The sequence below is a fragment of the Miniopterus natalensis genome, chromosome 1, assembly GCF_054644295.1.
Source record: "Miniopterus natalensis isolate mMinNat1 chromosome 1, mMinNat1.hap1, whole genome shotgun sequence".
Taxonomy (NCBI): Eukaryota; Metazoa; Chordata; class Mammalia; order Chiroptera; family Miniopteridae; genus Miniopterus; species Miniopterus natalensis.
Window position 1 is genome coordinate 180,765,884 of NC_142081.1, and position 15,112 is coordinate 180,780,995.

Below are 15,112 nucleotides of genomic sequence, written 5' to 3' on the forward strand. Positions count from 1 at the left end.
GAAATGCTGAACTACGAGAGTCAGTCCAACAAGAAATAACGTGCTGACCAAGAGCTATGCTTGTACTGAATCACGCTCTGCTGCCTGGCAGGAGGCTGCTTGAGTCTTCATTTACAACAGGGGAAAAATGGCCTTGCAGAGGGGCATAGCAGAGGGCTGTTGGGGATGCATTTCAGTCCCAACATCACTGAAAAAATAAGCTGTTTAACTGAGGAAATTACAATTCAGCTTCCAACTGTCTCCAATGAGTGAGGTAGGTTTCAATGATGTAGTTTGGTTCTTTCTCAGATGCAGTGCTTCTAGGACAGTAATAAATATTTGATCCATATATGCAAAAGCCAGGAACTAGGCTGAGCAGTAGGTGGAACCTCCTCATACATTTTTCTTTAATTCCCTTTCCAAAGAGCATGCCAGTTGGCCTGAACCTGGGAACAATTTCAAGAGCCACTCCCAGTTGCAAATGAACTTTCCTTTTTAAAAGCAATTGAAAAATAAAATGCAATAGAAAGACTGTCTCTTTAGCACATAATTCACTCACTCCCTGGTTAGTTCTTGTCAAATTTCGCTTCTGTATTTATTGACAAAATTCTGTCCCCTATCCCACCCCGACACAGCTTACTAAATGCTTCTAGGCAGCTCACGATCAGGCTCTTATTGATGATTATTTCTCAGCAATATGGGTACTGTACACACTGATACAATGCTTTCTAAATTATATTTAGCAAGTTCGTTGTGCTTTCACCACAAAGGTAAACATGTGTTGAACTCTGCAGAGCTAAAAAGAGAAACTAATCCCAGCAGCAAAAACAAAAGCCCACACAGGACTGAAGGCTGCCAGGTGAAATGAGGAAGCGGCAGAAAGATGCAGGGCGGGGCAGTGCACATATACAACACCCAGCAAGGTGTTCCAGGTAACCTGACGAAACGTCCCAGCTCATTCTACTCTGGCAAATCGCCACTTACACTGCTTTACAGCAGCTCTGCTTTTGTGGTCTCCTGATCTCATCAATGACAGTCATGATTCTTCCCAACATTCCCAAGAGGCCGGCCAGCACCATTCCCGTTTCACAGTGGAGCCCTGATTTCCTGTGGCTGTCATTTGCGTGATCTCCAGGGTAGGCACTAAGGTTTATGACCCACGTGATAAACATGACTGCCTTTTTGCTTCAAACAAAATCCCAACCAACACGCACAGGAATGAGAGTGCTGTGTTCCAGAGCTGTCACTCAACTGATGACAGTCAGCGATGCCATCACTATCAAAGCTCTTTTAGACCTCTGCCCTTAGAATTAATTATCTGCAGGAACCCATAAGAAAATGGAAGAAAACTGGAGCTAGGAGAAACCTTCGCACTCACAGCACCCTCAGGGGATGGCCCTTCTCGCTCAGTAGTCTACACCCCTTATCCACAGGGGATATGTTCCAAGACCTCCAGTGGATGCCTGAAACCATGGACAGTACCGAGCCCTATATGCACTGTTTTTTCCTGTACATACTCACCTTCTCATTTAAAGGAATCACTTTATGGCTTCTCTTTGGCATATCCAAATTGCCAGTAACACCACTTTTGTGTTTTGGGGCCATTATTAAGTAAAATAAGGGTTACTTGAACATGAGCACTGTGACCCAGTGACAGTGGATCTGATAATTAAGATGCCTACTAAGTGACTAGTGAGCGAACAGTGCAGACAACGAGGACACTTTGGACAAAGGGATGATTCATGTCCTGGGCAGGATGGAGTGGGACAGCTCGAGATTATATCACACCACTCAGAACAGCACACAATTTAAAACGTACGAATTGGCCCAGCCGGCTGTGCGTTGAGCGTCAACCTAGGATCCAGGCGATTGGGGTTCGATTCCCGGTCAGGGCACATGCCCGGGTTGCAGGCTCGATCAATGACTCTCTCATCATTGATGTTTCTATCTCTCTCTCTCCCTCTCCTTTCCTCTCTCTGAAATCAATAAAGATATATTTTAAAAAAATAAAATAAAAAATAAAAATAAAACGTATGAATTGTTTATTTCTGGAATTTTCCATTTAATATTTTCAGACCACAGGTAACTGAAAGCCCAGAAAGCAAAACCATAGCTAAACGGGGACCACTGTACTCTAATTCTAAAATTTCCTTGGGAGTGATGGCGTGACTGAACTACCTGGACGGGGCTCCTTCTAACAGTATGTCTAGACTCATGATCAAAATCCTCATTATTTTATAGCCAGGCAGCTCTCCACACTTTAAGACCTGTGTTTTTTCCATTATACCGCCCAGGCTATGTAAATAGCTCTTAGCTACTTCGAAAACAATATTTATTGCTTCACATGACAGCACGGAAACAGGAAATGAACAAAACCTAAATTTCCAAAGTTCATGTCCTATTCTGATCCTGACATGCCCCTGGGCAAGTTGCTTGGCTTCTCTGAGCTTCAGTTTCCTCTTCAGGCTAATCCCTGCCTTCTGGAGTTGTCCTCAGGGTCGAATGGGTCTGTCTACATAAAACACCTTGAATCAGCACAGGCAGAGCTCAGCTAACGGTGACGTTTCCAAGTTACTTGAAACTTACTAAAAATGCACGTAAGAGTTGAAGCAATGAACTTAATGATTATGTGGGATTAGTTCATATGTAACATCCAGACACAGACTATTGTTGGGGACAAAGTAGGGAGAGAGAGAAAAAAACAAAACAAAATCCACTTTTAGAAAGTTGAAGCTTGTATCTGCAGGTTGTTCTAGACGTTATGCTAAAAATGGCCATACAGGAATAGCTAGTACACTTGGTGAGATCACCAGATCTCCAGGATGTGGTGTTAACTTTACTGTGAAAAGTAAACAGATACTTATATATATATATCCACACACACACGTATGTGTGTGTTAGAGGACCTTGCTTTCTTTTAAAGGCAGCACGCTTATGTCAGCTGTGGTTTCACTTCAAAGTCCAGACGAATTAAGATCATCAGGCCTGTGCAGTATAAAACCCGCAAACCAACCTTGGAGCTTCTGGTTCTCCTTCTCCATCCTGAGGAGCAGTATCTGCTGCAGAATCGCCTTTCGCCACAGTTCTCGCAGCTCACGAGGGGTCCTTTTCTTTTCCTCTGGCACAGGGCCGAAGGGCCCATCTTCACAGACGGGCTCTAGAGGCGATCGTGGGGGAAGCTCTCCCAGCTCAGAGTAATCTGGAGAGGGAAAAGCACACTTCAGGATGGCCATTTTTCCATAAAAATCTATATTTAATCATGGTGCCAAATCAGAAAATTCTACTTGTTCAGATACTACGTGATGATGTCACCCAAATTGATGATTCATGTTTTAATATGCACTGTAATAAACCACATCTGAACTACAAACTTTGAACAACACATCAAGTAGTAAGCAAAAGCTGTAGCAGCTGAGGCAATGTTCAAAGAGACCTACTTTTTAAGGTGTAATGTATCTTTTTCTGAGTTAATGACTACATTAATAACAATAAGAGCATTCACCTAGTGCTCACTGTGTGTGTATAATAACTTATTTAACACCCAACCGCCCTAAAATTTAGGTACCAGAACTATTCCGTTTTAAAGAAAGCAAACTGAAGCACAGGGAACTTGAGTAACTTGCCCAGTGTCGCACAGCCAGGAAGTAGTAGAGCGAGGACTGGAATCCAGTCTCACTTTCATATGCACTCTCACCCACTCTGTCATATGCTAGGTATTGTGAAAGAAGATCAAAACACATTTAATAGCCAAGAATAACAGTGACCATCAGCGGATCCTCTACCAAGTGCTGGGCACTGTACCAGGTGCTTTGTGTAGAATGACTCATTCGATCCTGAGGACAATTCCAGAAGGCAGGGATTAGCCTGAAAAGGAAACTAAGTCTCAGAGAAGCCAAGAAACTTGCCCAGGGCCATACAGTGAAGGAGCAGGTGCATCGAGATCCCAACTTATGTCTGACTCGGAAGTCCAAGCTTTCTGCTGGATATCCCCACTATTCTAATGTTTCCTAGCAGTCATCAAGTTTTAAATTTCTATTTATTAGTTGAAATCTCCTCACAGTTCGTGAGCCTGTACCTTTCTTGACTGCAGACACTGTGTTGCTGGCACACAGTGTTATCACTCACACGGACCGACAGCACGCACAGAGCACCCCTGCTTGCTGTGAGCCTAGCTCTGAAGAGCAGCACACGTTCTCGTACAGGTGGACCTCACCTGACACAACTCATTCTTGGAACTTCTGTCTAAACTCAACCTAAATACAGTCATGGTCTGAACGCATGCTGTGAGAAGCCCTTCACAGTCACCCATAATATAACATACAATCTCTTCTAGCCCACAGCTCCACCACAGTTCCACGTTACGGTAAGTTTCCAGAACAGTCGTCAGCATCGGCTGCTCACTATCTTCATCTGACCTTGGGTTTGTTTTCTGCTATAAAATCAAAGACAAACTACAAAATGTTTAATTTCCTAGAGTCACTTGTCCATGTTAACTCCTCTTAAAATTACTGGATTAAAAAAAATTATGATTGGGGGGAATACTGTGTAAAGCATATGACTGTTTAACCACTGTGCTGTATATCTGAAACTAATACAAAATAATATTGAGTGTAAACTGTAATTTAAAAATAAAATCTAAAAAACAAAAATTAAACTAAAAAATTATGATAAGCATTAAGAAATCTTAAATCTGTAGCATTTAAATGCTTAGCATCACATTTCTATATATGCTTATTTCATTGTGCTCCTAGTAAACAAATAAATAAATTAAAATTCTATTTCTTTTACTGGTAAGAAATAATACACAGTTCATGTACATTATGGGAGGATGCTCATGTGTTAATGATCGATATAAATTCAGGAATCAAAACTGTGTATAGCATGATATCAATATTATTACATTATGACAGGCAGTACAGTTCAGTGACTAATAGGTTAGGCTCTAGAGCCAGGCTGCCTGGGTTTTAATCAAGAGTCTGCCTTCATTGATTCTGTGACCTTTAGCAAGTTGCTTAACTTCTTTGTGCCTCAGTTTCCCAATCTGTTAAGTGGGAATAACAGCACCTCCCTCATTGTGGTGCTAGAGGGACTGACTTAATACGCATGATCTAAACCACCTAAAACAGGACCCAACACACAGTAAGAATACAATAAACTAATTAGCTCTTTTTGTCTGCTATAACGTGTTCGATAGCACAGAAAAAAATGCTGAGATTTAGCCTGTCGATTGGAAGCTCTAAGAAGACTCAACAAAGCCACCTTGTCAACAAGGGTTTGCCCAGCACCAAGCACGGTGCCTGGCACCCAGCAGGTACTTCATAAGTAACTGCTGAATAAAAGGAGAGAGAAGCAGGTGCTGGGTTTGGGCACATGCGTTGTTCTCCTTTGTATTTCCTGAATTCATGATGAGAAACATTTTTATAATCAGAAAATCAAGGAAAAATAATGCAAAACTGTTCTGATTTAAATCAAAGATTGAAAAATGTTCTCCTGCAAAACGCCCAGAAGACAAACCAATCCCCGAACCACCTGTATACACAGGACCAGTCACTGTGGACCGTGCCCAGCTTCAACCCTCCTTTCCAGAGGAATCTGATGCCGTATCCCCGTTCCCTCTCTCCAGCAGCCTGAGCGCTTCCATTCGAACGCTTTCCTTTTTTCTTTTTCCCCTTTTACCATCTGGGCTGTTGAGACTCTGCTGGACACTCAGTTATGATTCAGGTTCCGCTTTATCTCATGTTGGAAGTATTTACACTCCCTCTGGTTCACAAGGGCCTTGCTTCCAAACGGTGACTCCTGGCTGACGAGGGGGCCCCGGGACAGCGGTCAGAGCGGCAGATCCGCGCTTCCACGTGTGAGCAAGAAGGGCTCAGGGACCCCGCAGGCAACGGGACAGGAGGGGACGTTAACCTGAAAGTTCTTTCCCTTTCTTCTTTGTTGTTGTCTGTTAGACAATTTTTTCTTAACCTTATTTTTCAAGTACAGTTTACATTCAGTATTATTTTGTATTGGTTTCGGGTGTACAGCACAGTGGTTAGACAATCACACACTTTACAGTGTTCTCCCTGATGTTTCCAGTACCCACCTGGCACCACACACAGTTATTACAATATTATTGACTATATTACCTACACTGTACTTTACATCCCCAGGACTATTTTGTAACGATCAACTTGTACTTTTTAATCCCTTCACCTTTTTCACCCTGTCCCCCAAGCCCCCATCCGCTCTGGCAACCATCAGTCTGTTCTCTGTGCCCATGAGTCTGTTTCAATTTTGTTTGTTCATTTATTTTGCTCACATATAAGTGAAACAGTATGGCATTCTTTCCCATTCTTAAGCCCTGCTAATAAGACAAGGGCTCATCTCACCCAGTCTCCTTCCTCTAACCTCATCTTTTCTGTTTACCACAGCCTTTCTCCTGGGTGTCTTGAAAATTCCTGCTGCATTAATTTCCCATGTGACATAATGAGCAGAGCAGGTGTAACTCAGGTCAGGCTGCGGGAACACGTTTAGGAGTTTAGGCTGTTTGGTCCATTTACTTCTGCCAACGGGGTCGCTGACAAGGACCAAAGTCTATAGAAGCTTGTGAAGCTCCAGCTTTTGCAGCTACTTTCCTATTCAGAGACATGAGATCTGCCAAGAGTGGAAGCACTGCTTGATGAGGAGGATGTGGGGTTTAAGGCATAAACCGCTTCCCTAATGTTCTCCGCTCTTGCCTTCTTATTGTCTGTCACAGCTCAGCCTGTTGAGCTTTGTCCATGTGATGAGTCCTTGACCACCTTGTTGATTCTCACGACCAGCTCATGAGAAAGGCAGTGTCATCCCATTCTACAGCCAAACAACTAAGGTGCAGTGAGACTGTCTTTCACTTGGACAAGGTCACAATGCCAGTAAGAGTCAGAGTTGCAATCAAAGTGTATTTTCCTCCAAAGCAAAAAATGCTTCTCCAGTGCTGCTCTGCGCAGGTGCGCAAGCATCATGAGGGAATCTTGCTAAGACACAGATTCTGATTCAGTAGGTCTGAGGGGAGCCTGAACGTCGGCATTTCCACCAAGCTCCAGGGGATGCCACCTGCTGACTCTCCAACACTCTGAACTGTTGGGCGCACACTACACTTTTGCCGTTCATTCTCTCTTGTGGCCCTGGGTACTCATTCTCATGTCAGTTCTTCGTTTCCTTTCACTGTTACCACTGGGACACAGTTCAAAAGCTGTTACGGTCAGCTGCCTGAACTGAGGCCTTCACACATGGCCAGAGCTTGTCCTGACCTTGGTCAGGTACCAAGGCCAAGTGTAGAACACAAAGAAGGATTGCAGTACTATTGTTAATTTCACCTCTGAATTAACTAAATTAAAGTGAATCCACTGAAAATGTCAGCAAGTGCCCGGCTGGCGTGGCTCAGCAGCTGAACACTGACCTATGATCCAGGAGGTCACAGTTCGATTCCCGGTCAGGGCACATGCCTGGGATATGGGCTCGATTCCCAGTGGAGGGCGTGCAGGGGGCGGCCGATTGGTGACTTTCTCATCATTGATGTTTCTCTCTCTCTCTCCCTCTCTGTTTCTCTCTCTGAATCAATAAAGACATATTAAAAAAAAAAAAGAAAAGTAAACCCGACAGTTACGGCAGGGTTTCTCAGCCTCAGCACTCCTGACATTCTGCAAGGGATAACTCTGTCATGGGGGGCTGTTCCGAGCACAGTGCAATGTTTAGCAGCATCCCTGGCACTACCCACTAAATGACAGTAGGATCTGCCTAGCCCAGCAGTGACAATAAAAAATGCCCAGACATTGCTAAAGGTCCCCTGGGGAAGAGGAGGGACAAGATCACCCCCAATGGGAACCTGATTCAGAATTTTTAAAAATTCATCACTTATTGTCCCCTAAACCCTGGGATGAGGTAAAGATGTACCTCCTTCACCCAGATTTATTTTATGTGGCAACAATTACCAAAGTTACAGTTTATATTGAACAAGAATTTTTAAAAATATATCATCTTTTATTCATATTAACAGTAGCCTAGTTACAAAGTGGTTTAGTAACTTACAAGAGGGGGAACGTTAAATATCTGTTTGTTCTAAATTTGGCCAGGCTAACTTGATCCAAGAGGGCTATTTTCTTATCAGTACAGAAAGATCCAGATGTGGGACAAGGCTACAGCTTTGTTACTGGCCTTCTTTCACCTGTGTGTGTGTGTGTGTGTGTGTGTGTGTGTGTGTGCATTTGGGGTACGGTCTGGTAAGGTGTGTACTCATGCACAATAAGGGATTGAGCGGACTGGCAGAGTGAGGATAATAACAAAAATGTTGCACAACTGTCAGCTGGGAACCTTGTTCTGATAATAAATATGCAGATTTCTGCAACCTGGACAATCCCTAAACCACTGACACCAGAATTCACTGAGTCCCTTTCATGTACCCGGGACGCGACGTGCCGAGGGGTCTATGAGAGGCTGCTCTGATGTTTCCACTATCCTACAGAGCAGCACTGGGACCTGGCTTCTTTCCTCAACTTACATCCTGCTGAGAGGCTGGCACACAGAGAGGCTGCCGAGGAAGGGCACGTCAGTACAGCAGAGGCTGAGCCGGGGTGGGCTGCTTCAGCCCAGGCCAGCGTGGTCGGTCCCTCTCCGTAAACACCTCCACCTTTGGGGCTCTAATCCCTGTGCTCAAAATGTGAGAAATTAACTCACCTCCTACTGCCCCAACTGTGGAGACCACAGGCACTGACAGGCACACTTATCAAGTCTGAGAAGCCACAAAACCAAAGGGCTACAATAACACGTTAGCCTAGGATTAAATTTTACTATTCTGACTTCTCTGATAATGACAGGATGGAGAATGCTTCAACTATGTAGACTTTCCAAAACAACAGCCTACAATGGGTTCTAGGAGCTTTAAAACCAGCCATCCTTCAGGGGCCCTAAGAGACAACTGCCTCCATTTAAACCACCGCTGTGATGTTCTCAACGGAGTCATAAATGTGATCTATGCTGGTGTGTCAACATTGCAGATGCCAAATGTTCTCCAACAACTCTGAGCTGCTGCACTCTTCTCTCTGCTTGTACACAAGCATGGGGAAGAGCGTGACCTTGAGTTCGTGGTATGAACACAATCGGCGCTGTGACCGAGCAGGAGAAAAAGGAACATGCAGATGGCCTCACACATGGCCAGCTTCTGGCTCCAGAAAGGAGTGAGTACAGAGGACCTTTGCTATATTTTCACACAAGACAGCGATATTGAGTCTGAACTGCAGTTATGGACATGACATTAAGATGCTCTTACAGACATGACAGTAAATCACACGCCAAGTGCCCTAGAAGAAAGAGGAGCTCCAGGAAGACAATGAAGAGATAGACCCTTATTTTCCAATATTCTGGCCTCTTCTACTATTCCACAAGAGAGCATTTTACAACTCTCTCCTGGTCCCTCCTGAAAATCCTGATCTCCCAGGCGAAAAGAAAAAGAAATGTTTAAAATTCCAGTTATTCCAAAACCTCTGTTTTAACAACATGAATAGATTTTGGAAATGAGAACTGAAATTGAGCACTGACTCTCTGGAGAAAAGTTAACAGCGACGGGAACGGACATCTGCAGCATCTGTTGTTACTCACAGCTGAAGAAAATTGCTTCAAAAACAAAGTAACGTGGACGTGTAGATTTAAGAAAGGAACAGGCAGTCTTCTATGGATGGCATCACACTGTTTACAAAGCATGAATAACTTTACCTCTACTACAGAAGAGCAGAGATGGCAGGAGAGCAGAGATTTCTGTTCCCTGCCATATCTTGTGCCCGGGAAATGGCCGGTGCACATGGAAGAGTCACGCACAAACGGATTCGTTAACCCAAGATGGCTCTGAAGTCATGGCACAGCCCTACCAGGACTTCTTTAGATGGTTTGTGGAAAATAATACAAGAACTTCATTCTTTTCCTATGGTTGTATTGCATGTGATCTAGCTATAGGGAAATGGAATTTTTAAAAATCAACATTCACTGGGTAAAAAGAAATATTTTTAGATTTTTGCTACCTGCTGCTAGAAGTGCAGGTATCACTATGACACAGTCCCTTCCAATTTCAACAGGGCGATGTTCATTGCGGCATTATAGCCAAAATATGGAAACAGGCTCAGTGTCCACTGATGGATGACTGGATAAAGATGCCATAGCCATATACAATAGAACACTGCTCAGACATAAAAAAGGTGCTATATTACCATTTGTGACAATGTGGATGATCTTAGGAGTATTATTTAAGTGAAATAAGTCAGATGGAAAAGAACCATAACCGTAAGATTTCACTCACATGTGGCACATAAAACAGAAGGCAACAAATGAACAAATAACACAAACAAGATCACAGACACACACAACAGCACGGTGGCCACCAGGGTGGAAAGGGGAAAGAGGGGGTGGAGTAGGTGAAGAGTGTCAAATACGTGGTAATGGGAGGAAGCTAGACTTGGGGTGGTAATCGCTCAATAGAATACACAGATGCCGAATTATAATCCTGTACACCCGAAATTTATATATTATTAACCAATGTTACCCCAATAAATTTAATGATAATTTAAAAATTTCAATAGGGTGACTGAGAGAAGTACATGACTACTAAGCATTCTAGAAATTCAGCAAAGAAAATGAATCTCTCCTGTTCATCAGGTAAAGAGCATGGGCCCTGGAGCCAGTCATCTGGCCCCACCACTAATCTAGCTACTTAACCTCAAACAGGCGGTCTGACAACTTTCCACCTGTTTCCTCATCTGCAAAATGTAGATAATAGTGCTCATCCCACAGGGGTACTGTGGGCATTTAATAGGTAAACGTGTGGGAAAAACCAAGCCTGCACCTAGAAGCATCAAGCATTCAGTAAGATGTCAATTATCCTTCTTCTCATTTTCGTCATCAGCATCAGGGTTTTGGAAGCGGCGCTGGTTCCTGAAGGACGAGTAAAAATCAGACAGGTAGAAATGATGGGGGCTATTTCAGGTACACGGAGCAGCACAAACAAGGTGTACAGGTGACCACCAATGAATCATTCAATAATCCACCTGGCTAACAACCAGATGGCCAGATGGTGAGGATGTGGAAACAGAAGACCAGAGTGGCAGAGCCTAGCGTACAAAATGTGAGAATAACCCTGCCCGAGATGGGATGAGTGGGAGGTGAGGTTATGTGACAGGGAGGCAGACACACACGTTTTGATACAAAGCAGCAGCCAGGATACGCGAAAACTAGAAACAGAAGCAAGAGCCCTGCAGATCTTTATTCCTGCACCCTCCCAAATTAATCATTCGGGTGAGTTTCCAAGGCTCTATGAAGACAACTCGGAGTCAGGAGGCCCGGACTCGGCCCGGTTAGGGGTTGTGATGACACCTCCAGGCACAGCAGAAAGGCAGCATGGCGGTGGGGAGTCCAGGGAAGAGAACAGGACTGGAGAAAAGGGGGGCAGCAGGTGCCTGGGGAGCTCTGGTGGCCAGCCAGCAATGTCCTGGCTTCCTCCCTCCTGGCTGAAGCTGTGATAGCACAGGCCCAGGCAAAGAGCTTTGCTTTCCCCAGTGGAGGGGAGATGGCGGCTATGAGAGCCTGTGACAGTCGAGGCCTATGTAAACTTGAAAAGAACCAAGAAAACGCTGTGGACGAATGAATTTTTATTTAACACACTGGGTAAAATTAGCCTTTGAAATAAATGGCAATAGTTTTTGCATCTGCAAGGGGAATGATACTGAACTTTTCGAGAAGGCTGAAGGTCAGGGCTCCTGTTTCTTGTTGAAAAACAATAAAACTATAAAGAGGAATAAATATTCAGCCTCAGTTGGAGTATAAAACGCTGATCTTTGCTGTAGTGTGCTCTCTCCCGTTATAACACTTATACAACACAGGATTTCAAACTTTGGAACTTGCAGTTTTATGGGACACCTGGGGTGGAAAAGCACCACCACACAGAAGGCCCACGGTCAGTGCCAGCAGGATGTGTGTGTGTGGGGGGGTGTCCGAGGGCTCCCTCCAGCACCCCCTTGCTCACCCCCTTCCTTCTTCTGGACTGGGGGGGAAATGGTCAGCATTCACAGGAGCATAGAAACTCAGGGCTGAAAGGGGCACTACAGGATGACTGAGTTTCACCCCACCTCCCTTCCCAGATGAAAAACCGGAGACTCAAAGGGGTACAAAGTCCCATTTGTTGAGCACTTACTACGTGCCAGGCAGTGTGCTGTATAAGTACCCATGGGTTTCGTCCTCACAACCACCCGATGAGTGAGGACTGTTTCGATCCCTCAATGGCAAGGACTGAGACATAGAGTTAACTAGTTGGTGGACCAGGACTGGAACTCAGACCCCAGGCTGGCTCCTGCCAGTGCCTCAGGGTGATGGGAATGAATGCAGAGGGAAAGGAGGAGGCACCTAATTACACCAGTACTGCCACCTACTATCCAAGAAATACACAAGCCGCTTGACCTCTCTATGCTTCAGTTTCCTCATCAATAAAAGCATCCCCTGCCCACAGCTTTGCTGCAGGGCTTAAATGAAAAATCCTTGAGAGCACTTAAAACAGTGCTGAGTTTCTATTATCATCATCATTTTATTCTGAACCTGCCAAATCTTTCCGTCGGGTAAACATCTCCACAAGCACACCAGGGCTGGGATAAAAAAGAAAACTGGGGAAGACAGACACTTATTCTATGAAGAAAATAACAGTGCTGCCCCAGGGACTCCCTACAATAGGAGGCCCCTGGTCCCTACCTTAGTGTGTCCAGGACCTGTGGTCCCAAGAGGCATGGAAGCCCTGAAAAGGGCTGGCCACTCTCACAATGGTAGGAATGCCCTTTTGGCCTTTCTTTGTCTGGCTGACTCCCTTCCTCCTCCTTCAAAGCTCAGCTCCAAGGTCACGCCCTCTGGGAGGGCTCCTCTAGCCTCCCTGCCCTGCCAGATCCTTCAGCATCTCCTTTATGCTCCCCCAGCCCCGAGGCAAACCTCAGTCGAGCCTCCATGGTTTTGAGAATGGCATCCGAGGGGCTGACAATCACTGCCCTGAGCAGAGATCATACATGTGAGAGGAGCTCAGAGAAGCAGGAGATCAAGGCAGCCTGGAGCATCTTGCAAAAGACCAAACAGCCAGGAAAGATGAAAGAGGCTCAGTCTAGACAGAGGGGACAAGAAGACACCTGCACAGAAGTAGAAAGAAACAAGCAAGGCCCTGGTGCAGCACACGATTCAGGGCCCAGGGGACAGGGGCTCAGCTCTTGTCAACAGTTTTAGTCTTACATTATGCAGAACTTAAAACTTTACATATGTCTATATATAAATATCTGACACTTAGGTATATAAATGTATGTATATCACCTTATATATATAAAGCTTTATAAACACATTACAAATAGGTTGTTAAGCATCCCTCCAATAAATCATTCATTTAATCCATCCCCAAAACAGTGATGGAATGAAACCAACTTTGTCCCCAAGGAGAGAGCTGAGTTGGCGACCATGACAGGTCAGCGTGAGAAGCAGCCACACAGGGGTACAAGCAGCACAGAGGGCCACCACGGAAGAGCCTAACCTGACCCTCTCACAGGACGGGGGAGGGACAGTGCTGGAGGGACTGGTTGAGCGCCAAGTCCCGAAGCATGACCAGGACTTACGACTGCCAGAGAGACGGTCCCTCCTTATGAAGTGCAGGAATGAAAACAAAACATCATGATAGACTCAGAAATTTCAAGTAGTTCCATATGACCCTGGGAAAGCATGTGTGTTGGGGTGGGTGGAGAGGAGTGCACACAGATGGTCAGAAATGAGTCAGGTCAAACGGCGAAGGGCCTCCTGTGCCAAGCGAGGCTGCCGCCCTGACACAGGCTCCAGAGAAGAGGAGACAGAATGACCAGCCATTAAGTTCTCTCTGAGAGCCAGCAAGCATTAGCCATGGGGGGACTTACCCACACTCAGCCCTCTGATCTCATCCACATGCATCTTTTAAAAGGTGTCAGACCCTCCAACATTCATCATCTACGCTGTTGACTCTCCATGACTACAGTGCTGGTCAAACCCACCCTGCTTGGACCTCACTGTGGGTGCAGAGGACAAGCTGTCTCCCTGACACCCCTCCCACGACAGCATATGGGGTCACTGTCAACAGAACCTAGGGCGCGAGTTCAATCTACGGGAGCAGCTCTCCAAGTGTGGTCTCCAGACAGGCGGCTTCAGTAACCCCTGGTTGCTGGTCAGAACTGCACATTCTTGGCCCCACCTTAGACCTAGTGGACCACAAGTTCTGGGGTGGAACCCAGCAACTAGAATTCCAGTGCACACTAAGGTTTGAGAACCCCTGGCCTCTGGCATTTTTTTCAGCCACTTTAAGTTAGAGGTTTACCTTAATTGGTGGTTTCATATTATATGACACTAGGGAACAGGGGTACCTTCTAAATAAACTATTTCAAATTAATTAAACAATGACTGCATCTATCATGGATGACCTCACCATTAAATAAAATTTTCAAATGTAACTTATCACCAGCCACACCTAGTTTTTATCTTTGTTCAAGGCAACTGTTTGACCTAAAATTAATACCATTTTCCTAAGAAATGCATTCAGAAAGTGGTCCCTCCCTGCTGACCCACATCAACTACCCCCAGTATTACACTGATAATACTGAAATTTCTTTCCAGAAAAGTCCCAATATGAACATAAAGAGCCAGAAACAGACCGATAGGTCACCCAACACAAACAGAAAAAACTAGTACTTAAAAGCTAAGATTACAATTTTCTAACTCTTGATATTTAACCATCTGTACAAACACAGTGCATTCATTTACAGCAGGGCTTCCAGCACCTCCATGGAACATCCTCCAAGCAGGACAGCCCCTGCCACCTACTCTGGGAGAAAGGTGTGCTCGGTCCCGCTTCCTACTGAGGCAGGTAAAAAGAAGTCTAGAGAGGAAGTCAGTGTCCCCACCTTCAAATCTCCCCTGAGCATAGCACAGGGTTATGAGGGTCAGAAGAGACCTGGGAAGGGCAGAGTGACTGCGTTATGAAGTGAGAGCTTTCAAACTATATCCCAAGGAGCTCTGTTGGCAAAGGCCATGCCAGGGCCAGGGGCATGGTGGGGAATGGAGCTGTCTTGGTCAGCTCGGCCTGCTATAA

The 15,112-nt window shown here is 45.1% G+C and overlaps 1 protein-coding gene across 1 annotated transcript in view; it reads right to left on the bottom strand.

Moving 5' to 3' along the window:
- TBC1D1 (TBC1 domain family member 1) overlaps positions 1–15,112 on the bottom strand; it is a 107,496-nt gene that overhangs the window by 36,724 nt on the left and 55,660 nt on the right. Inside the window, exon 12 of the mRNA XM_087828340.1 lies at positions 2,993–3,178. Within this exon, the coding sequence (XP_087684466.1) occupies positions 2,993–3,178 (186 nt within the window). The remainder of the gene's footprint in view (positions 1–2,992; positions 3,179–15,112) is intronic.